The 23,505-nt window shown below is 48.9% G+C and overlaps 1 protein-coding gene across 4 annotated transcripts in view; it reads left to right on the plus strand.

The window, feature by feature from the left end:
• Positions 1-22,419, plus strand: part of gli2a (GLI family zinc finger 2a) — a 103,057-nt gene extending 80,638 nt beyond the window's left edge. For all 4 annotated transcript variants that reach the window (XM_056432819.1, XM_056432826.1, XM_056432848.1 and 1 more), the window contains 9 exons: positions 6,797-6,998; positions 7,909-8,107; positions 10,152-10,262; positions 11,226-11,366; positions 13,373-13,522; positions 14,618-14,782; positions 15,399-15,671; positions 17,621-17,972; positions 18,994-22,419. In XM_056432819.1, the coding sequence (XP_056288794.1) occupies positions 6,797-6,998; positions 7,909-8,107; positions 10,152-10,262; positions 11,226-11,366; positions 13,373-13,522; positions 14,618-14,782; positions 15,399-15,671; positions 17,621-17,972; positions 18,994-21,128 (3,728 nt within the window). In that variant the 3' untranslated portion in view covers positions 21,129-22,419. The remainder of the gene's footprint in view (positions 1-6,796; positions 6,999-7,908; positions 8,108-10,151; positions 10,263-11,225; positions 11,367-13,372; positions 13,523-14,617; positions 14,783-15,398; positions 15,672-17,620; positions 17,973-18,993) is intronic.
• The last annotated feature ends 1,086 nt before the right edge of the window (positions 22,420-23,505 follow it).

Below are 23,505 nucleotides of genomic sequence, written 5' to 3' on the forward strand. Positions count from 1 at the left end.
CCCAGTTATAACACAAAGCCACGCAGCAGAATGCTCGTTTGATTGCAGTCTCTCTGGTTCAAGATCCACACGCCGCTCGCCGGGCCGCGGCGCGGTGGACGGGACTGCTCTGTGTTTCACACAGGAACCATCCGGTTCTGATCTGATCCGAGTGAAGCAAACTGGGCTCAAGCAACAGAAACACATTCTGTTCCGAAGACACGCTGTTAGCAACAGGTCACAAAATCAAGTCCTCAATCGAGAAAAAGAAAATGTTGGTTTAAATGTTCTTAAATCACACGTGAGCCTTGTTTCAAATGACACACCAGAACGACCTACTTTACATTTAGCTAACACTTTTATCAAAAGAGACGGGACGCTGCTAATGGGACATTGCTAACGGGACGCTGCTAACAACGGGACCCCATATGCTAACGGACGTTGTCCTCTCAACAGACCTTTCATGAGAAAAAGAAAAGGAGTTGCCTTCGTCTATATTTTAGAGACCCATTGATACAGCGTAGACGCAGCTACAGGAAGCAACTCAGGGTTAAGTGTCTTGCTCAAGGACACATCGACTGATTGAAAGACGGTCCTTTGGACATGAAAGAGAAAATGTCCATTTGTAGAAGATCTTTGTTGTAACAAATGGAGGATTAAGTCCAGAGTCCCACATGTAAATCCTTCAGGACATTGCAGACACGTTGGACCCTGACCAATCATACTCTGTAGGAAGGGGAACTTCAATGTTCCACGCATCATGACATTTGCCCCTCAATGCCATTTGGGGCCTAGAAGTAACATTTTAATGGGGTACATCTCCTAAATTACGATTCCCTAAATGTTGTTTCCATGGCCTGGGAATGTTGGACCAGTATCTGTGAACATGAGCTACTCTCTCTGTGGTGATGCTTTTCTCTTGCTAAGAACATCTTTCACAATTCATCGATGTATGTTCCACTCTTTATACTTGATGACATCACTAATTTTAAGGTTTTTAATCGTGATTTGTTCTAAAAAACGTGGAACAAAAACGACCTCCGACACGGAAAAGTGAAAGAGATTACAATGTGGAAACTTGTGCAAGTCCCATCGAGTGCGAGTGAGCCGACTTCCAAACACAACAGCAGCGCACACGGAGAACTGTTAGCATAATTACAGTCTCATCCATTTTGACTTTTTTGACCTGCTTTATTCAATTCAATTCGGTTTATTTGTATAGCCCAATTTCACAAATTACTAATTTGTCTCGGAGTGCTTTACAATCTGTACACATAGACATCCCTGCCCCAAAACCTCACATCGGATCAGGAAAAACTCCCAAATAACCCTTCAGGGGGAAAAAAGGGAAGAAACCTTCAGGAGAGCAACAGAGGAGGATCCCTCTCCAGGATGGACAGATGCAATAGATGTAATGTGTACAGAAGGACAGATTTAGAGTTAAAATACATTCAATGAATATGACAGTGTATGAATAGTTCATAGTAGGCATATTCCACGATCCATCAGGCAGATGGGGGTAGAGAGGAGGAGTGGGCGGAGTCTCAACAGTGGGCGGAGTCTCAACAGGACAGTGGCGTAGTCGGTAGCAGGAATTCCACGACCCAGACCTCGATGATCCATCAGCAGATAGGATCTATGTCGTCTCATAGGGTCCGATGACCCCATGAGACGTGAAGTCAAAAGGACTCCGGGGAGAAAGCAGAGTTAGTAACGTGTGATTGAGAGATGAAAATTCATCCCTAAGGAGAGAAAAAAGAGGAGAGAGGTGCTCAGTGAATCCTAAACGTCCCCCGGCAGCAAAAAAGCCTATAGCAGCATATCAAGGGGCTGGACCAGGTGAACCTGATTCAGCCCTAACTATAAGCTCTGTCAAAGAGGAAGGTCTTAAGTCTACTCTTAAACGAGGTGACTGTGTCTGCCTCCCGGACTGAAGGTGAAGCTGGTTCCATAGAAGAGGAGCTTGATAACTAAAGGCTCTGGCTCCCATTCTACTTTTTAAGACTCTAGGAACTACAAGTAGTCACGCATTTAGTGAGCGCAGCTCTAGTGGGGCAATATGGTACTACAAGCTCCTTAAGATATGATGGTGCATCACCAATCAAGGCTTTGTAGGTTAAGAGAAGAATTTTAAAAGTGATTCTTGATTTTACTGGGAGCCAGTGCAGAGCAGCTAGTGCAGGAGTGATGTGATCTCTTTTCTTAGTTTTAGTGAGAACACGAGCTGCAGCATTCTGGATCAACTGGAGGGACCTAAGAGATTTATTAGAGCAGCCTGATAATAAGGAGTTGCAGTAATCCAGTCTCGAAGTAACGAACGCGTGAACCAATTTTTTTCTGCATCTTTTTGAGACAAGATGTGCCTGATTTTTGAAATATTACACAGATGAAAGAATGCAGTCCTTGAGATTTGCTTTACGTGGGAGTTAAAGGACAAGTCCTGATCAAAGATAACGCCGAGATTCTTTACAGTGGTGTTGGATGCCAGGGCAATGCCGTCTACAGAAACCACATCACCAGATAATTGATCTCTGAGGTGCTCAGGGCCGATTAAAATTACTTCGGTTTTGTCTGAGTTTAACATCAAGAAGTTGCAGGTCATCCATGTTTTTATGTCTTTTAAGACATCCTTGAATTTTACCGAGTTGGTTGCTCTCCTTTATGTCGAAATTTCCATCCAGCTGGTTTTGAGGTGATGCCTCGGTGCATTGGATCCACTGGATCGCAGCATTAGCTCTACTCACTCTAGTCTGCGGGTTTTGGAGAAAGTTGTTCATGTTTTCGAATACTCTTTTTATGACTTGTATGAATTTTGAAAATGGGCGTAGTTCCCTTTTTAACACTAAATCGAAAAGAAGAGTTGACTTTTATAAATGTCTGAGAAGTCTTTTCACCTTCAACTAATGCATATTAATATCCGTCTGTCTGAACCTCAATAGAAGAAGTAACACAAATTCCAATAGGAAGGAAAATACATTTCAAGGTGACCACGGTGAGCGGCGCTAGCATCGGTACACCACCACTACTGTACGTATCAATAAAGTCCCATTATGGCGTTCCACATTGGGAGGCATTCAGGAGGCTGTTTGCGTATGGAAGGGGTGGGTGGGCATGGGAATATCAGAGCGGCTCGCCGGAGTCCCACGACAAAAAGCAGCAGCCAAAGTAAATGTGAGGAAAAAGGCTTTAGTGTCGATGTGAGGGAGACAGATCTGGGGGGGGGGGGGGCAGCCTGCACACACAAGCACTTAACTATATGTCGGTTCACGAGCACGTGGCTGGAAGTGCGTGCTCTAACACACGGGCTGACACGCGGCTCACAGAGAGGATTCAGCGCTAATACATATTCACAGTGTTGGTATTAGTGAGATGGAAAATAAACATCTCTCCCACTGTGGGCTGGCTCCACATGTGGAGGCCTGGGGGGGGGGGTCCTACTCATGCTGGAGGGGGGCTTTGGTGATGCCTGCTTCACCTGCAAACGTGTTCACGGTAGAGTCAAAGGATGCAAAATGATTTAACATTTCTTGGTATCCAATTTTTTTGGGGGGGGGAAAGACATTTGATCATAAAAGGCATGAAATCTACTTTAATTTATACTTTAGCAATGTTACTCACTTGAACTCCGAAGAGTTCCCCCAGTGGTTCAGAGGTACTAAACTATCAGAGCTCGGCCACAGGATGCACCCTGACTGATATCAGACATCTGGATCACCAACACGGACTCAAATAGATTCAAATCAATGTTTATGTACATTAAATACTGGGATCTGACACATTTCAAAGATTTACACTTGAATTGTAAACAGTTTATTTCTTAAGATTTTTTTTGTACTGCTGTACGACTTTTCTTTTTTTTACTGATAAATTGTCATGCGCAGTCCAGGTTGTCGCAACGAGAGAGGACCCAACGAAACATTCTACCCCCCTCAACGAACGAACCACACGCACAAGTTGGAGGGGTGGGGGGAGAGGTGAGGGGAGTCCGGAGGCAGCCAGGGTCCGGGGCGCAGTCCGGGACGAACCAGGCCGAGGGCGGGGCGCGGGAGGCGGGCGCGGAGGGAGGGCGGAGCGGAGCTAGGGAGAGGGGAGGAAGGAGGGGGGCTCCAGGTCTGGGATGACCAGGCGACGAGACATGGGGAACCACCAGGGCTGACGGGATGGTCACGGGAACGGGGACGACGGGGACATCACGGGAACTGACGGCATAAATAGCAATACAGTATAATGCCTGTGTGTCTAGCTGTGATCACCATCTGTACCATCACTTTTTTTATTTCGTTTTTAACAACATACCTATTTAACTATATACACAAATATGTATTTTCATAGTCACTTTCTTTGTCAATTTTCCAGTTGTATGTCTTGGTGCACGTGATATTCAGGTACACAACACACAAAGAACAACACACATCAAATGATGCTCAAATAAGGATAATAATGAATAGATTGCATACAAAATATTAAATACAAATAATATAAATAATAAATGTCCACTCCTGAGTGTAGTATTGTGTGTGCAACATATGCTTTTCAGAGAGCATGTTGTGTGATGTGTGTGTGTGTATGATGTGTGTGTGTGTGTGTGTGTGCACAGAGAGCTAACGAGAGCATCCGATAGAGAGCCCTCCACAGCGTTAGGGTAGCGGTGGCGTTGCCTGAAGGAGGCGCTCCGTGGGCTAGACCTCCAATTAAAGGCTTACATTTTCCACAAAGGGCAAAAGGCTTAAAAATAGTCACACACACACACTCACACACACTCTCTCTTCACTCCCATTTTGGATACATACATTTTTGTTACTTGACTGTATCGACGTGCACTGGAGCGCCTGTAATTATGACTCTATATAAATCCAGATCCCACAATTACAACCAGCCCATGATGCAGTCACACACACACACACACACACCCCATGTTACCACAGACTGCTGCCTGGGTAACATCTGTTTCCTCACTCCCTGCCGGAACCTGCTCGCCCTTTCAATTACAAGCGCCGCCTATAAAACACTCCTCCAGCGAGCGGTGAGAGTTGTGTGCTCCAGGTAAACGTCGGTTAGACCAGCGACAACAACGACAACGCCGAGCACAAACAGAGCCGGCTTGTTCACACTCGAGGTCGAGAGGAGCGGACATTATAGGCATTATAGGAGCTGGGCTGGATTTATAGATGGAGGGGGCGGCGCGTTGAGGGCGGCGCGTTGGGCTCGGAGCCCAGAAGCGTGAGGCAGGCGCCAGGCGGCGAGGCCTGCTTCCTGCTTAATAAAGGGGGGAATATTAATACAAGCATCTCCCATTAAATGTGTTGGCAGGACGGCGAGCACGCCTCGCCGCAAAAACAGCTGCCAATCCTCGCCGCTGCGCCGTAGCTCCTCCTCCTTCACTCCTGGCTGCTCCCCGACGTAGCCGAACAGAGATGGGACGTTTACTTATTCGCCCTGAAGAGGCACATTCCCGGAGAGCCTTTGTTGTTCCTGCCAACTCTTTCATACGCCGTCGGGTTCTTTCCCTCACACCACTGTCGTCCGCCGTCTGCCGTCCTGGGGGCCCTTTTTCTTTTTTAACTAAGTGCACATGCGTCTGCTTTACAACTCGCCACCTCCAAACATAATAGTTTTGGAAGTCGAGATGGTGGTTTACGGCTGTGGGTCTGGCGTCGGTGATTACGCCGGTGCCTGGACTCATTCTGAGCCGGGGGTGTGGGCTCCGCATTGACGAGCCGACGGGCAGCCGATGTGTGCGTAGGTGAGTCGTGATGGGGCCCATTAGGAGTTTCCTGCCTCTCGCGCCTCTGATGATGTCTGCTGGACGACCTCATTACACACTTTCAAAGCAGCACCTGCTGGTCCCCAGCAGAGCTCCGTGTCCGTGGCAGAGACGGGCGGCCCAGACATGCAGAAGAAATACACTTCTAATGTTGTCCTTCAAACTTCGCTTTCGTCAAACAATGATCCAAACTAGTCGCTCAAAGGAAGGCCAGTTTTACAGCTTCTCTCATCAGCATAACTGTTTTCAGCTGCGCTCACATAAAAAGGGTCTTCAAGGGTTTTCTACCCCTCCGTTAGTCTTCTAAGGCGATAACACAATGTACCATCAGAACACTGGGATGGGCCTCTACACACCTCTGGAGAGACTTCATTAAACACCAGAGAATAGTGATTTACACATTAACTATGTAGAGAGAGTATTTATGATTCATTTAATGTTTTCTTCATTGACAAAAACAGTGCTTTGAAACATAAGGACATTTCTAAGTGACCCTAAACTTTTGACTTGAATGATGGACTATATCAATATGAGTGGAAAAACAAAAAGCCCCCTCCTCAGCTTCATGGGAATGGAGTCTCTCCCCGTCGTTTTCCTGGACTTTCTATGAGAATGAGAAGACGGAGCCTCGGCCGGGTCCACTGAAGGCCGTGACCGCCACCTTCTGTGAGTCGGCCTCGTCCTGTTGTTTTTTTTTAATGGTATTCAGAGAGATCAATTTGTTTAAATTGCCTCCATTTAACTTGCCCGAGTACAGCGGTTTCCAGAGAGATCGCTATCGCGGCAATTACTGAGAATGATTCATGATGCATAAGAGGACGCAAATGTTGAATCGGGGGTCAGTATGTGTGTGTGTGTGAGAGATGCAGGAGATAGGGCGTGGCTCAGCGTGTGACCTCTAGCAGAAGGCTCGGGAACGTTTCGTGTTAGCACGAGGACCGAGGACCTCTCGGGCCGGTCTGCATGTCGGAGCTCAAGCGCTCAGTTCGTTGTGAAGCCGTCCATCCAAGATGGCTGCCCTGGTCTCTAACTGTGTCTCCTTGTGTTTCCCAGTGTCCCGTTTCTCCAGCCCCCGGCTGACCCCCCGGCTGAGCAGGAAGAGGGCTCTGTCCATCTCGCCGCTGTCCGACGCCAGCATCGACCTGCAGACCATGATCCGCACCTCGCCCAACTCCCTGGTGGCCTACATCAACAACTCACGCTCCAGCTCGGCCGCCAGCAGCTCGTACGGGCACCTTTCAGTCGGAGGGATCAGGTATTCAGACTATTATATATATATATATACATACAGTATATATATATCTACATATCTAGCAATTCTCCAACATGCATATACTCTGTTCATCAAAGATATCGGTAAAAAGGCGTTTTATTACTAGTTCATAGTATTCAATGAAACAAAACTTGATATCTAGCTTATATAACTATTTTTACTAGAATTCAAGGATGCAGACTTAACCACTTATAATAATTTGTGGTACTTTAACAGGGTTCATACGGTCATGGAAAACCTGGAAAAGTCATGGAATTTGTAAATGGTTATTTCCAGGTCTGGAAAAGTCCTTCCCAAAAGTCATGAAAATGTTGTTATATTCACATGTTCATTTACGTGGTATATATACTGGAGGCTTTGGAATTCTCATTGTTAGTTTAAATATTAGATTTTCTCACTTTTTGTGTGCACACCGATATTTCACAAAATGGAAAATTGGTTTAAGATCCTGGCCCCCCATTGGTCAACATGTGTCTGAACCCTGTTTAACAAGTTATACGGAAGTACAACCCTATGTGTGTCCGTATCCAGTAACGCCTTAAAGGGATAGGCACGTTTGTTTTTTGCTGGTGGAGAGTCAGAATAATTCTCTTCTTCTCTGGACGTGAGCTAACGCACTAGCACGTTGTGTTGGCTTGTTTTTCTAACAACGGCTGAATAAATTGCTCAAATGTTCCTCTTCAGTAAAAACTAAGTGGTCGGAGAATCCAAAAGTACTGAGACGACGCTACGTGTTGGTCTTTTACTGGGATTTGTTTTAATTAACAGAATAAAAACGAGTATAGCTTACACTGCTAGGTGATAGCATGCTAGTAACCGAGCCTTTGATGTCTGATTATTAGCCACGCGACAAAAGGTGGGATAACTTCTCCTCTCTCGCTCTCCCGCCCAGTCCCTCGTTCAGCTTCCCTCACCCCATCAACCCCATGGCGTACCAGCACCTGTTGTCCCAGCAGAGGAGTCTCAACGCCTTCGGCCACACGCCGCCTCTCATTCAGCCGTCGGCGTCCTCTTTCTCTGCCCGGCAACACCCGCTCACCGCGTCGCCGATGACCACGTCCCACATCAGCTCCAACTCTGAAGCGAACCAGGTAGCGATGGGAAATGGTTATATCTAGGGTTGCACCAACCTCCGTGCTAATATGGTACCGGTTCACCAAAACAACTGGTGATGACCACCGGAACGCAACGCATATTTGCTTCTTTCCCGTGCCTGAGCCGATTAAAATTGAAAAACGATCAGCACGCATACGCCGACACATCCGCCAAGAGAGTGCGATCTCCATCACCTTGTCGTGACATCTAAGCGCTTTTGGTGCTAGTGACGAGCCCCCTAAGACCGCCTACCTCTAACGTGTGGGGACGGTTTATCACCTCGTAGATTATTTCTCCTACCACCCATCCCGGGTGGGTTTGGTTCTGTGGGGCAATTGGGCCCTATTTTACTTTACGAAGGGTTTAGGCTGAAGCTATCTTACTTATATGCCCTAACAATTAACGGCTTCTACAGGTTGTGCGTTTAAAAAAAAAATCGTTCAGGGCACTGCTTAGGCACCGTTTTCGCTTTAAAGTAAGTGGGGTTTAACCCACATAAAAAAAAAACCCACATATATCCAGGCCTGGAAAAGTCCTGGGAAAAAAAAAATCTCAAAAGTTTTGGAACGGTCCTGGAAATGTTTTATCGTCACACGTCTAGTATTATATGCAGCCTACATGTACAAGTATGAATGATGTATTTTTGGTAATTGTAAGAACTACGCCCGAGGCTCCTCCCACCCAGAGCCATCTCTCCTCCTCCTCCTCTCCGTCTCTCCATCAGCCGGTTTACACCTCAGAGTGACGGAGAGTAAACTTCCCTCAGTGGATCACTCCGCCCACTCTCTGCTGCTCCGTCAGCACCGAGTCCACTCACACACGAGAGTGTGTGTGTGCACCTTGTTGCATACTCACACACACACACGCCTACACTCACGCCTACACCCACACTCACATGCACACGCCTACACACACACTCACACACACCTACACACACACTCAAACACACACACCAACACACACAAACAAGACACACACACTCACCTACACACACCTACACACAAACAAGACACACACACTCACCAACACACACCTACTCACAAACAAGACACACATACACACACACACATAACCAAGACACACATACACACACTCACATAACCAAGACACACACACACATAAAACAAGACACAAACATCCCGGTTCTCACACACACATACACAAGACACACACACCCCAGTTCACACACACATACACACAAACAAGACACACACACACATACACCGACACAGACACACATAAACAAAACACACACACACACACACACATAAAAAGGCACACACACCCCGGTTCTCACACACACACACATAAAAAGGCACACACACCCCGGTTCTCACACACACACACACACACTGGGCTCAGCGCTGATCAGAACCATACTTCCTTCATGGTGTTCAGCCGGCTGAATGAATCACGGCGGCCCCCGACTGCACTGCAGCGTCTGGGTGGGATTAGGAGCCCCCCCCCTTTTTTCTAATGCACCCCCTCCACTGAACCTTCACACACACACACACACACACACGCAGAATCATCCGTCAGCTGCTTCACGTCCGATAACTTTCCTTCCCCTGCATGTCCTGTCGAGCTTCACCAGGCCCGGTGTGTGCTGTCGTCTCACCCCCCCCCCCCTCTACCCAGGGCCATAACTCCTCTGCTTCCATATTTCCTTGTGGCTTTGGCGACCATGAAGCCGTCTAAACTGTTTAGTCTGGGCGGCGGGCCCCAGTCTGGCTTAAGGACCAGTGTGCCAACGAGGACTCCACACATCTCTTTGTGGCTAGCGGGCCCAAAACACGATGAACCGCCGTATCTCCATTATTCTGTCCTCTGATTCCCATCGGCCGTCCGCGGAGGTCGTGGATCACGCGGTCAGACGAGTGGGTGGGCTCGGGGACGCATTGAGAGACGGTTGGAATGTTTTAGGATTACTGGAGATGACTCACCGAGGGAGCTGCGGTGTCTGTGATTGGTTCTTCGTGTTTCTGCCTCACTTCCTGCTCCGGGATACAGTAACAGGAATGAAACCCCGTGTCTCCTCAGAATGCCAGTGGAGACCCGGCCGTCAGCAGCACCGTCAACCCGCTGACCACCAAGAGGTCAAAGGTTAAGACGGAGGCGGAGGGGCCGCTGCCCATCTCTCCATCCTCTCAGGTAGCAGTGAAGAAATGTCAAAACAAAACAAAATCTAATGCATCTGAAGTATAATAACTTTTACAGGTTGCACATTCCAAACCATGATTGGTTTTCCTTTTCCTGGAGAGTTTACTTCCTGGCCTTTGATAACACCGTTGCTATCTCTATCTCAGCTTCGGCCTTTTACCGTGACACAAACAGTGTCATTGATTATAGGCAGCGAATGAGAACGCAGCTTTTAATCAACGACAGAAGGTGTCGTCTCGTTAGGGTCCGGCACCAGAGAAGAAAAGAGATGCACAACTCCACCACTGCATCTTCATTCAGGGTTCAGACGGTTATGGAAAACCTGGAAAAGTCATGGAATTTGTAAATGGTTATTTTCCAGGCCTGGAAACGTCCTGGGGAAAAGAAAATTCCCAACATTTTTGTAAAAGTCATGTAAATGTGTTATATTCATATGTTCATTTACACTGAGTTTTAAATAATTAATAAGCCGGTATACGCTCTTAATCGTAATATCCGCGCTGCAAGTGAACGCGCCATGACTGAAAAGACATGAATGTTTATCTTTTAATCAAACTATTGTCTCTCATTCATTTGTGTTCTTTAAGATTATAAACTGTATGCTTTGGAATTCTCAGTTAGTTTAAATACTACATTTTATCACTTTTATTTCTTTTCTACACCGAGATTTCACAAAATATTTGGTCATGGAAATTTGGTTTACGGTCCTGGACCCCCATTGGTCCACATGTGTGTGCCCCCTGTTTATATTTTTTACATCACGTCATTTAGCAGACGTTTTTATCCAAAGCGACTGACAATAAGTGCATCAGCCACGAGAACAAACTCAGAACAACAAGAATACAGAAAGTAACATTTCTTCAAGATAGTCGAACTACAAAAGTACCATGAGTAATAAGTAAGGGCCACTGAAGTGCTCATGCTAATGTTTGAGTTCTTCTTCTCTCTCTCCAGGACCACTGCGGGGGCGTCTTGGACCTGAGTGAGGACCTGGATAAAGACGAGTGCAAACAGGAGCCGGAGGCCGTCTACGAGACCAACTGCCACTGGGAGGGCTGCAGCAAGGAGTACGACACCCAGGACCAGCTGGTGCACGTGAGTGGCGTGCCCGAGTCTTTTCACGGGCGTGTTTCACGGCGCCGCCGGCGTCGGCGTGCCGAGGTTCCGCGCCATCGGAAGCATCGCGTTTTGTTTGTGTACAAAAGCGAGGAGTTCAAAGGACTCCGCGGCTCCTCGTGAGATCCGTGACGGCGACGGAGCCCGAGTCGGAGCGCCGCCGTCCGGTTCCCGATCCTTCCCCGGCCGCGCTGACGCCCGCGACGCTAATGAGCCGCTCGGCTCTCGCCACGTCGGAGCCCCGAGCCCCTGCAGCTGTGCCCCACACCCGCTAAACCCTAAGCCACCACGACCCCCGACCCCTGACCTCTTACTGCGAGCAACACCCCAGTGACCCCCCCACCCCCTGAAAGGCCGGCCGTAAATCCATCGTCATGCCAAAAGCTCTGGCTCCCCCCCCCCCCTTCCCTCTTTTCCAATCACACCACAACGGCGGGGCATGTGTCAGGTTGGCAGACCCCCACAGACTGTGGGGAGGGGGGGGGGGGGGAGTTACCTCTCAGAACTTTTGCCCCGACTCCAGCCTCCCGAGCCAAAACTCTGTGAGAGCTGCCCGGAGTGCTTCCTCTGGGTGTGTGTGTGTGTGTGTGTGTGTGTGTGTGTGTGTGTGTGTGTGTGTGTGTGTGTGTGTGTGCGTGTGTGTGTGCGTGTGTGTAACAGTGGTTCCTCTGTCATGTAACCTGTTGTGTCTGAAAATGATTCGTTTTAAAAGGACACAACGAAAGGTGCAGATGAAATATTTAAATGAGGATTATAATTCAAAGTATGTGAAGTCGCACAGGACTTCCTGATCCATGAGAAGAAACGAAAACAAGCTCATCCTCTTCCTGATCACTTGTACTGGGATCTGGGGAAGTTCCTCACACACACACACACACACACACGCACGCACGCACACACACACGCACACACACACACACAGACACACAGAGCCTGAAAAAACAAAACAAGCTTTTATAGTTTTTGTTTCCTGTTGACAGATGCATAATAACTGTCAGCCATAATGGATGGCATATTGTGTGTGTGTGTGTTTATGAGGAACTCTTCTGGTGGGAAAAAGACAAGAATTTGCTGACTCGTTTGAATTAGCACGCACACACATGCTCACACACACACACACATGCTCACACACACATTCTCACACACACATGCTCACACACACATTCTCTGACATCCATGTTCACACACACGCATACACACACATGCTCACGCACACACACATGCTCACGCACACACACGCTCATACACACATGCTCTCACACACACACACATGCTCACACACACACGCTCACACACTCACACACACTTGGTGTCCCGTCACCTTTGGCCCCCTGGTGCCAGCGTCTGTGTTACGATGATGTCATGTGATGATGTTGATGATGTCATGTGATGACGTTGATGATGTCATGTGATGATGTCATGTGATGATGTCATGTGATGACGTTGATGATGTCATGTGATGACGTTGATGATGTCATGTGATGACGTTGATGATGTCGTGATGATGTGATGACCTTGATGATGTCATGTGGTGACGTTGATGTCATGTGATGACGTTGATGATGTCATGTGATGACGTTGATGATGTCATGTGATGACGTTGATGATGTCGTGATGATGTGATGACCTTGATGATGTCATGTGGTGACGTTGATGATGTCATGTGATGATGTCATGTGGTGACGTTGATGATGTCATGTGATGATGTCATGTGGTGACGTTGATGATGTCATGTGATGATGTTGATGATGTCATGTGACGTTGATGATGTCATGTGATGACGTTGATGATGTCATGTGGTGACGTTGATGATGTCATGTGGTGATGTTGATGATGTCATGTGATGACGTTGATGATATCATGTGGTAATGTCATGTGATGACATTGATGTCATGTGGTGGCGTTGATGATGTCATGTGGTGATGTTGATGATGTGATGATGTCATGTGTGATGTTGATGTGTTCCTCCTTCATCGTGTCCTCAGCACATCAACAACGACCACATCCACGGGGAGAAGAAGGAGTTTGTGTGCCGCTGGCTCGAGTGTTCCCGCGAGCAGAAGCCCTTCAAGGCGCAGTACATGCTGGTGGTCCACATGCGGCGCCACACGGGGGAGAAGCCGCACAAGTGCAGCGTAAGAACCCCGTTAACCTGCCGATCATCGGACACTCTGATTGGCTGCTGCATTAAAGGTGTACTCGGGCAATTTAAGATTAACTTTTTTGGGGGCCGATTTAAAAACTTTCTTTTTTTCAAAATCAAAGCAGCTGAGGCCAAAATACCCTAACTTTTATTCTATTTTTATTATATCTTTTGATACAACCTCCCCACCTAAACGTCTGTCTGTCAAATCCCACGCCCTCCATTGATACTGCAGGCTGATGACATCACAGTGACATCATGAGGGTTGTTCCTCCAGTGCAACATGATACGACGATATTGACTGAGTCTGTTTTTATTGAAATGTCTTCACCAATGATATGATCAAAAATAAATAAATGCTGGGTTATTCGAGATAGTTTGAAAACCATGCATGTAAGTGTGAGCCGTCTCCTGGAGCCAGATCTCAGGAGCGGCCCGAAGAGCATGTTCATGAGATATTCTCAAAATCACCATTTTAATTATTTTTTCGAAGCCTTCATTTGCCGTGTGAAGATCAAATTGAGGGCGTGTGTGCTCGGCTTCTCAGCGTTCTCTCTCTTTCTCTCTCTTGTGAATGCTTTAAAACAGACGACATGTGAAGCAGGGAGTGGAGAACGCTGAGTGACAGCAAGGCCGTGTAATTAAAATCTGCAGACAAGTCCGGGGGGGGGGGGGTGTTCTATCTTCTCACAGCACTCTGACTTTCAGTCTTTCAACGGAGACTCTTCTGACTTTCATATCCCATTTCTCAGCTAGTCTCGTTTGATTCTCTTTTAATTTCAAAGCCAATTATGTTCCCCATTATGGCTCAGAAGGAATACCAAAGCAGAGCTTGTAGAGCAACAGGGAACCCAACGCTGAACACAGACTGCTCTTCGTCTCACAGCTCCACGTCACACTCAGTACAGCTGTTGGCCCTCTGCTTGTGCGTGGCGGTCCGAGAGCAGATTACATTGAAGAACCGGAACATGTCTCCAGACCGATCGACACTCGGCATCCCGTCTCACTGTCTGCCCGTCTCACTGTCTGCCCGTCTCACTGTCGGCCCGTCTCACTGTCTGCCCGTCTGTCCTCCTTCCCTGTGCAGTTTGAGGGCTGCGCCAAGGCCTACTCGCGCCTGGAGAACCTCAAGACCCACCTCCGGTCTCACACCGGGGAGAAGCCGTACGTGTGTGAGCACGAGGGCTGCAACAAGGCCTTCTCCAACGCCTCGGACCGGGCCAAGCACCAGAACCGCACGCACTCCAACGAGGTACGTGTGTGTGTGTGTGTGTGTGTGTGTGTGTGTGTGTGTGTGTGTGTGTGTGTGTGCGCACGGCCATCGGTCAGCTGAGTCACTCAGAGGAATTTCATGTTCCTTACCTTTTTTTTTCCCCTGAAGGTTTTTTTTATATTTCTTGGGAGTTGTTCCTGATCCGATGTGAGGTCAAAGGTCAGGGATGTCGTATTTGTACAGGTTGTAAAGCCCTCTGAGGGGAGTTTGTGATTTTTGATATTGGGCTATACAAGATAAACTGAAAACCCAAAGATTATTCATGTATTTCTCACAGAACACAGACATGTGTGCTGTAACACTCCAAATGAACATAGAATTTAATTTCAGTTGGATTTTCAATTCCGTTTATTTTATATAGCCCAATATTACAAATGACGAACTCCCCTCAGAGGGCTTAACAATCTATACATACGACATCCCTGACCTTTGACCTTACATCGGATCAAGAAATATAAAAAACCCTTTATGGGGTAAAAAGGTCAGAACCCTTCAGGGGGCCAGAGAGGAGGACCCCTCTCCAGGAAGGACAGAGAACAGATGTCATGTGACCAGAAAAACATTTAAATCCTTTGTATGTTGTTGTTGTTGCCAGAAACCATATGTGTGTAAGATTGCGGGCTGCATCAAGCGCTACACGGACCCCAGCTCTCTCAGGAAGCACGTGAAGACGGTCCACGGACCCGAAGCCCACGTCACCAAGAAGCAGCGGAGCAGCGACGCGCCGCCGAGACCGCCGCCGCCCAAAGGAAACGGAGAGAACGAGGTCGGGGCGAGAGGCGGCGACGGCAGGATGGAGGCCAACAGCACCTCCCGGGGAGCGGAGGACCGCCTCCAGGTCAAGGCCATCAAGACCGAGAACTCCATGGTGAGCTGAATGAAGACGTCCGGCTCTCTTTGTTTGTCTTGATGCTGCGTTCACAACAAATACACAAATAGTCACAACGCTTTACTCGCGTGAAAATGTGCAGCTTTCGCAAACCGCTCGCGTCTCCGTTGACTTTGAATGAGATCGACTCTCAACGCTTTTGGTGTGTCACACTTTGAGCACACAACACCATTAGTGTCACCTGTTTCCCTGTCTTCCTGTTTCCCTGTCTTCCTGTTTCCCTGTCTTCCTGTTTCCCTGTCTTCCTGTTTCCCTGTTTCCCTGTCTTCCTGTTTCCCTGTCTTCCTGTTTCCCTGTCTTCCTGTCTTCCTTTTCCCTGTCTTCCTGTTTCCCTGTCTTCCTGTTTCCCTGTCTTCCTGTTTCCCTGTCTTCCTGTCTTCCTGTTTCCCTGTCTTCCTGTTTCCCTGTCTTCCTGTCTTCCTGTTTCCCTGTCTTCCTGTTTCCCTGTTTCCCTGTCTTCCTGTTTCCCTGTCTTCCTGTTTCCCTGTCTTCCTGTTTCCCTGTTTCCCTGTCTTCCTGTTTCCCTGTCTTCCTGTTTCCCTGTTTCCCTGTCTTCCTGTTTTCCTGTCTTCCTGTTTCCCTGTCTTCCTGTTTCCCTGTCTTCCTGTTTCCCTGTCTTCCTGTCTTCCTGTTTCCCTGTCTTCCTGTTTCCCTGTCTTCCTGTTTCCCTGTCTGCCTGTTTCCCTGTCTGCCTGTTTCCCTGTCTGCCTGTTTCCCTGTCTGTCTGTTTCCCTGTCTGCCTGTTTCCCTGTCTTCCTGTGTTCCACTAACTACTAACCTGCTGTGAGGTTGAATGTTGACGCTCTGCCTGCTTCCTTCCTAACTTCCCTCTCTGCTTGTTGCCTGAACTCTTTCCTCTCACGTTTACCGTTCTCACGGACAGACTTCACTGAGGTGAGCGCTCACGCCGGCTCGGCATGGCGAAGATGTGTCAATGTTTCCGTGCTGCATCCTCACACCGTGTACAATTTGTTTTTGCACGATTATCCATTTTCACAAATGTAAAACGCGCTCCCTGGCATAGGGCATGCCCACCGATGTCTGGAGACACTCGTTACCATAAGACTGTTTTTCTGCCCACGTGGTTCCTGGCAGTGGCCTCTGTGGTCGGCCGATGATAAAAGTCATCGTCACATGAATATGCAGAGGCTGGGAGTGTGTGAGCATGTGTGTGTTGAACTCATCGTGCCAGCCTGTGATCAGGACTCATGTGTGTCACCGCTCTCACAACTCGTCTTGTTTTCCTGTTGTAAATAAATCAAACTCCTCTATGATTCATGAGATCAGACCCACATTAGTTATTGAAACAACAACAATCAGAATGTCTTAAATGTGGTGATTATTTGATACTGAAGAATACATAGTGGAGTTCTCTGAAGTTGGCATGTCACAATATGATTAATTAATTATTTTGTGATAAGAACATCTTCATCAGTGTTACCAAAGTTTGGCAGAACATGAATTATTGACAAGTTTACATTCATAAGCAGGGTTCATGCAGTCATGGAAAACCTGGAAACGCCATGGGATTTTAAAATGGTTATTTACAGGCCTGGAAAAGTCCTTGAAAAAAATAAAATCCCAAACGTTTTGGAAAAGTCCTGGAAATGTTTTACATTTGTATGTTCATTGACACAGTTTGATTAAAAGAATAAACATTTATATATATATGTTTAGTCTCTTAATCTAAACTATTGTCTCTCATTCATTTGAGTCATTTAAGGTGAAATACTGGATGCTTTGGAATTCTCATTGTTAGTTTAAATACAAAATGTTCTCACTTTTTCATGTAAACACTGAGATTTCACAAAATGTTTGGTCATGTAAATTTGGTTTAAAGTCCTGAAGTCCTGGACACCCATTGGTCAACCTGCAACGATGTAGCTCCTGTAGTTTGATTCAAGCTCCTCCCCCTTCTCCTCCCCCAGACATATCAGACCAGCCCTGGTGGCCACTCGTCATGCAGCAGCGAGCCGTCGCCTCTCGGCAGCGTCAACAACAACAACAACGACAGCGGAGTGGAGATGGCCCTGCACGGCGGGGGCAGCTTCGGGGACCTGAGCGCGCAGGACGACTGCCCCATGGTGGACTCCACCGTCACCGCCGGGGGGGGGCAGCAGGCCGGGGTGGGGCTGCAGTTGAGGAAAGCCGTGGTCACCATCAAGCTGGAGAACATCAAGAAGGAGCGGCTGAAGACCGTGAGGGACTCGTGCCCCTGGGGCAATGCCGCGCCGCAGGGGCAACGCAGCAGCACTAAGCTGCCTCCCATACCTGCAGGCGGTGAGTGAGGGCACAGTGAAACCCACGATCCGTATGCAGAGATGCTCACTCTTTAATCACATACACACGACCAGTCAACGGTTTTAGAACTCTTCCCCCTGTCTCCAGTTTGTATTGAAATGTAAGCGTTCCCGTGAATAACCTGACATGGTACAAAGGTCAGCGGCAAACTGCCAGAGGTGAAACCAAAGAGTTTAGGTTGCCAAAAACGGAGAAGTAATGTACATGTCAGAGTTCTACCAAAAGACCTTTTCAGGGAACAAGTGATGAGTTCACAACGTGCAGCAGGAAGAACTTTGTGAACCATAAGAACGCTATGCGAGTGTGTTCGGCTGTTATATCTGCACACAGAGTCAAACATGGAGATTACTACCTCAAAGCTGGCCGAAAGGGGACAGACTCTTGATAAATGCAATGCTGGTGGCCAGTAAAAAGTCTATTACCAGAAAATGGTTATTACCAGTGTCCCACAATTACATCATGGAGAGACATTGTGACAGAGATCTACAGAATGGAGCAGATCACAGCCCATGTTAACCAAAGAACGGAAACATTTCTTAAGCACTGGCAAAAGTGGTGCAACTATGTCACAGATAAATGGCCTGACTGTATTTCTTTACTCTATAGAAAATGATTTCTCCCTGCTTTATTTATTTATAGTTTAGTTACTATGGTATTTTTTTTGTTTCTTTATGTGCATGTGTTTATTTTTTTGTTTTTTACTTCTCTTTCTACAAAGAATCTGAAAAGAGATTCTGAACACTAATAAAATATAAATAAATAATAAATAAAAAAACATGTAGATTACATTTGTTAAACAAAAGCATTCCAGGATTATTTTTTTTTTATCTCCTATTGTGCATTTTTTCTACGCTTTAATTTCATAGCACATTAAATTAAACTGTGTACATTTCAATACAAACTGTGTACATTGCGGTGGTGACCGGTCGTGTGTGTCCACTGCTGTCCATGTAGCAACAATGAGCCGTCCTCACCGTGTAATACCCGCTGTGTCCTCCAGGCTCCCTGCTGGAGAACAACGTGATCGGCACCCTGAGCGCTCCGTTCCCCGGCCAGCGCCCCGGCGACCTCTCGTCCTGCGAGGTCACGCTGCTGAACCAGCTGAACGAGCGCCGCGACAGCACCGCCAGCACCCTGAGCTCGGCCTACACCGTGAGCCGCCGCTCCTCCGGGATCTCCCCGTGCTACTCCAGCCGGCGCTCCAGCGAGGCGTCGCAGTTCGGCGGCAACCGCCACAACAACATCAGCTCGGCCGACTCCTACGACCCGATCTCCACCGATCTGTCCCGCCGCTCCAGCGAGGCCAGCCACGGCGGCGGCCTGCCCGGCGTCCTCAGTCTGACGCCAGCTCAGCATTATCGACTGAAGGCGAAGTACGCCGCCGCCATCGGCGGAGCGCCGCCGACTCCTCTCCCCAACATGGAGCGCATGAGCCTGAGGACGCGCATGGCGCTCTACAGCGACTCCCAGGAGGCGGCGCCCCCGTTCCACCGGCCGCACCCCGGAGCGGCGCCTCGCCGAGGCAGCGACAGCGGGTACGGCGTGCGGAGCATGATGCCCCACGAGGCGCCCGGCGGCCTCCCGCGGCGCGCCAGCGACCCGGTGCGGCGGCCGACCCTGGACCCTCTGTCCTTCCCGAGGGTCCAGCGCTACCACAGCGCCAGCAGCGTGAACCCCGCGAGCACCGACCGCCACCAGGCTCTGGCCGCGCAGGGCGACACGCGCTCCGACGGCAGCCTGCAGCGGTACCCGTTCGCCCCGCGGCCGCCCAGCATCTCGGAGAACGTCGCCATGGAGACCGTGGCGGCGGACGGTGCGATGATCGGGGGCGAGGAGGACATGGTGCTTCCGAACGATGTGGTGCAGTACCTCAGATCCCAGAATTCTGGACCCTCGGGTCACAACTTTGGGCAAGTGGACTACCGTCCGACGAAGGGCTACCAGACCAGCGCCGCCCCGCCGGCGTCGTTCTACGCTCAGAGGAGGATGGCCATGGCGGACGCCGCCATGACCCAGTCCGGTCTGGACATGCAATCCTGCCAGATGGGACCCGGCGGCTCCCATCAGTCCTTCTCCACGCCACCCGGCAACATGAACAAGAGCAACATGCCGGTGCAGTGGAACGAGGTGAGCTCGGGCACGGTGGACGCCACCAACAGGCTCTCCAAGCCGCAGCCTCTGAGGGGGAACCTCGCCGTGGTGCAGCAGAGGCATAACTTCGGCTGCTTCCAGGGACCGGGTCCGGGCAGCAACCAGCAGGTCGTGCCGATGAGTCAGAACATGTCCGTGCCGGGCTACGAGGACCACGGCAACCCGAGGCCGATAACCACCTCCCAGCAGCAGCAGAGGCAACGCGCCACGGCAACCTTCGGCGAGCACATGAGTCCTCAGCAAGGGTTCGGCCAAGAGGCCATCCCAAACTCCATATCCGGGAGCACCAGCGTGAGACCGACCCGGAACCACGTGGCGGTCCCGGAGCCGCAAAGTTGCCGAGCGAGGCCGCAGGACGGAGGGTTCTCCCACGGGTTTCCGGCGGAGCAGCACCAGGTCCACGGCGGGGGCCGGGCGCCGCTGCTCCCCAGGCCCCCCGCGGAGCCCAAGTCTTTCGCCAGGCAACAGGCCGGTTCTGGCGCGATGCAACCGCCGTCCGAGTCCAACCCTCGCTGCGGCACCGACGCGTCCGAGGCCAGCCCGAAGAGGCCGAGCGGCAACGCGGCCCATCCCAACTCGGCGCTGCTCTACGCGGCTCAGATTCACATTTTCGAGCCGACGTCGGCCGGCGTCGCCGCCCTGGCTCCCGCCGGCGGCGCCGCCGCGATGGCCTCGCCGGGGGTCGACCACGTCTCCAGCAGCACCGCGGACTCGTCCACCGGCAGACCCGGGGGCGCGGAGCACGCCCAGATCGACTTCGACGCCCTGCTGGACGACGGGGACCACTCCAGCCTGATGTCGGGCGCCCTGAGCCCCGGCCTCCTGCGGAGCCTCTCCCAGAGCTCCTCGCGCCTCACCACGCCGCGCAACTCCGTCACGCTCCCCTCCGTCCCGCCGGGGATCGGCAACATGGCCATCGGGGACATGAACTCCATGCTCACGGCCTTGGCGGAAGAGAGCAAGTTCCTCAACATGATCAGCTGAGAGCAATCAAACCCCTCATCATCGTCATCGTCATCATCCATCCAGTCCATATGGACTAAAGCACTGATTGAATACTGGCGAGTTCATGAATTTGTTTTCCTCGTCTGTAATTTTTGCTTCAGAGCGTCATATGTTGTTTCCAGAACATAATCGTACGCGTAACTCGGCTTTAGGACAAGTTCTATCGCGATGTGTTTAAAAAGCCATGTCCCGACACATGAATGGGAATATAAATGCGTCGACAAACAATTGCCATTCAGTATTTGCCGGTGTGATTCCCAAAGCGGCGACGCGTGTCGATGCCAGATCACATTTCCTGTGCGTGGATATTATTCTGTATGGTATGTGCTTTAAATTATGCTTATGATGTTCAAACCAGGGCTGGCGGGGGTTACGTAACACACGGACTCCGCCTGTATCTTCGCAATGAAATATGAATGACTTTTTTTGTAACTCCATTTTTTTTAACGCCATCAGTTATTTTTTTCCTTTTTTCTTTTTTGCGGATCGCAAAAGAATATTCTCACCGTATCGAACGACGACGGTGCGTTACGTTCTGTGAGGCGAGTGAAGAGCGTAAAAGACAAACACAATGTTGTGGAAATGATTGAGAGAGCTTAATTATGTGTTGTTATGGGTTTATAACACGACTCGCGTGTGTGCAGGTCGACGATCACTGCCATGAAGCGGCTCGTTCACCACCAGACCGCCATGAACCCGGGGAGAACGTGGAGGAGTTGATCCATCGCAACATGAACGTCTGCACTTAACAAACGAGCCCGGTCTGAACACGCGGTCGGACAACGTGAGCGTCCACAGATATGAAGTGCATTTTGATCACGGCCTGATGGATGGCGCTGGAACGTGTGATTTCTTCTCTGCCCTCTTGGATCAGAGGCATCGACTCCCCGCGGGGGGGGGGGGGGGGGGGTAGTGATGGATCAGGACAAGGCCTATCAGGGCCGATGAACCCCGCTGTCTGAAGAGCACTCTCTAAAAGAATACACAAGTACCTCTGTGAGTTCTCGGTGGTGATCCAACCCTAATGAACTCACAGCAGACACACACACTCTGACCAACGCATCCTGTTGGGGTCCGGAGCGGCAAAAACATGCAAATCCCTGTTTTATTCTACGTTTTGCTGACATTTCTATGTAGCCTTTAAAATGTTTGTGTGTATGTTTACCATTCCCTTGTACTGTGCGTTTGTGTGAGTGTGTGAGTGTGTGTGTGTGTGTGTATATAGCTTTTGTACATTTCAAATAAACTATCTCCTTTTGTTTCTGTTGAAGTGCCTGTGTTGTGTCTTCTCTGACAGAGGGAGGGCCAGGTGAAGTCACATGACACTCCCGGAGACTCGCTGGAGCCCATGAGGAGGATTCTGAGCTGCACCGACCAATCACAGGTCACGCTGCGTTCACACCGACAGCGCAATGCGAAGATTTGCTTTTACTCTCGTGACTATTTGTGGCTTTTCGTGTCATTCGCTTCATTCGCGCCTTAGAGGGGGCGGGGCTTATCTCTGGCATTACTCCGTGGAAACAGTTCTCATGTCCTTCATCCACCACGAAGAACTCACCACGAGTTCTGCTTCATACTTGTTGAGGACATCCCACACACGGCTGAACATCTGACGCCCTCGTGGTTGGGTTATTAACATTAATATTATATATATATATACATACTTTTACTCGCTTTTATATATATATATATATAACCTGTGACTTTCACCTCTACGTCTAAATGTCTCTGAGTGAGATTCAACATCGGCGGAGCAGCTCAACGCTGATTGGCTCCCGTAACTCGGCGTCGGGCCAATTCTTCGTCAAAAATAATAAATATTTCAATGTTCACGTCTATCGCATCTGTACGTTAACTTTGTGCATGGGATCTACTCGGCGTGAACGCACCTGAAGAAGTAGTATTATTATTTGTATATACTAGCACTTTGGTGACGAGTATTATTATTGTTATGATCTTTATTTAAAAGGGACCATGTGCAGTTAAAACATAAATGTCACCATGTGATGCTCTGGACCAGATTATGGATACAGCTCATTAGCATCGAGTCGCTTGACAGACCATAATACACATAAAACAATAACATACATAAAACAACAGACATAAAACAATAACAAACATAAACCAATACACATAAAACAATAACAAACAATAACAAACATAAAACAACAGACATAAAACAATAACAAACAAAACAATAACAAACATAAAACAACAGACATAAAACAATAACAAAAAATAAAACATTAACAAACATTTAAAAAAATAACAAACATAAAACAACAAACAATAACTAATATAAAACTAACAAAGACCACCACATCTAGTCTAGACCACATCTAGACCACATCTAGTC

Source organism: Pseudoliparis swirei, chromosome 2, assembly GCF_029220125.1.
Source record: "Pseudoliparis swirei isolate HS2019 ecotype Mariana Trench chromosome 2, NWPU_hadal_v1, whole genome shotgun sequence".
NCBI classification, from domain to species: domain Eukaryota; kingdom Metazoa; phylum Chordata; class Actinopteri; order Perciformes; family Liparidae; genus Pseudoliparis; species Pseudoliparis swirei.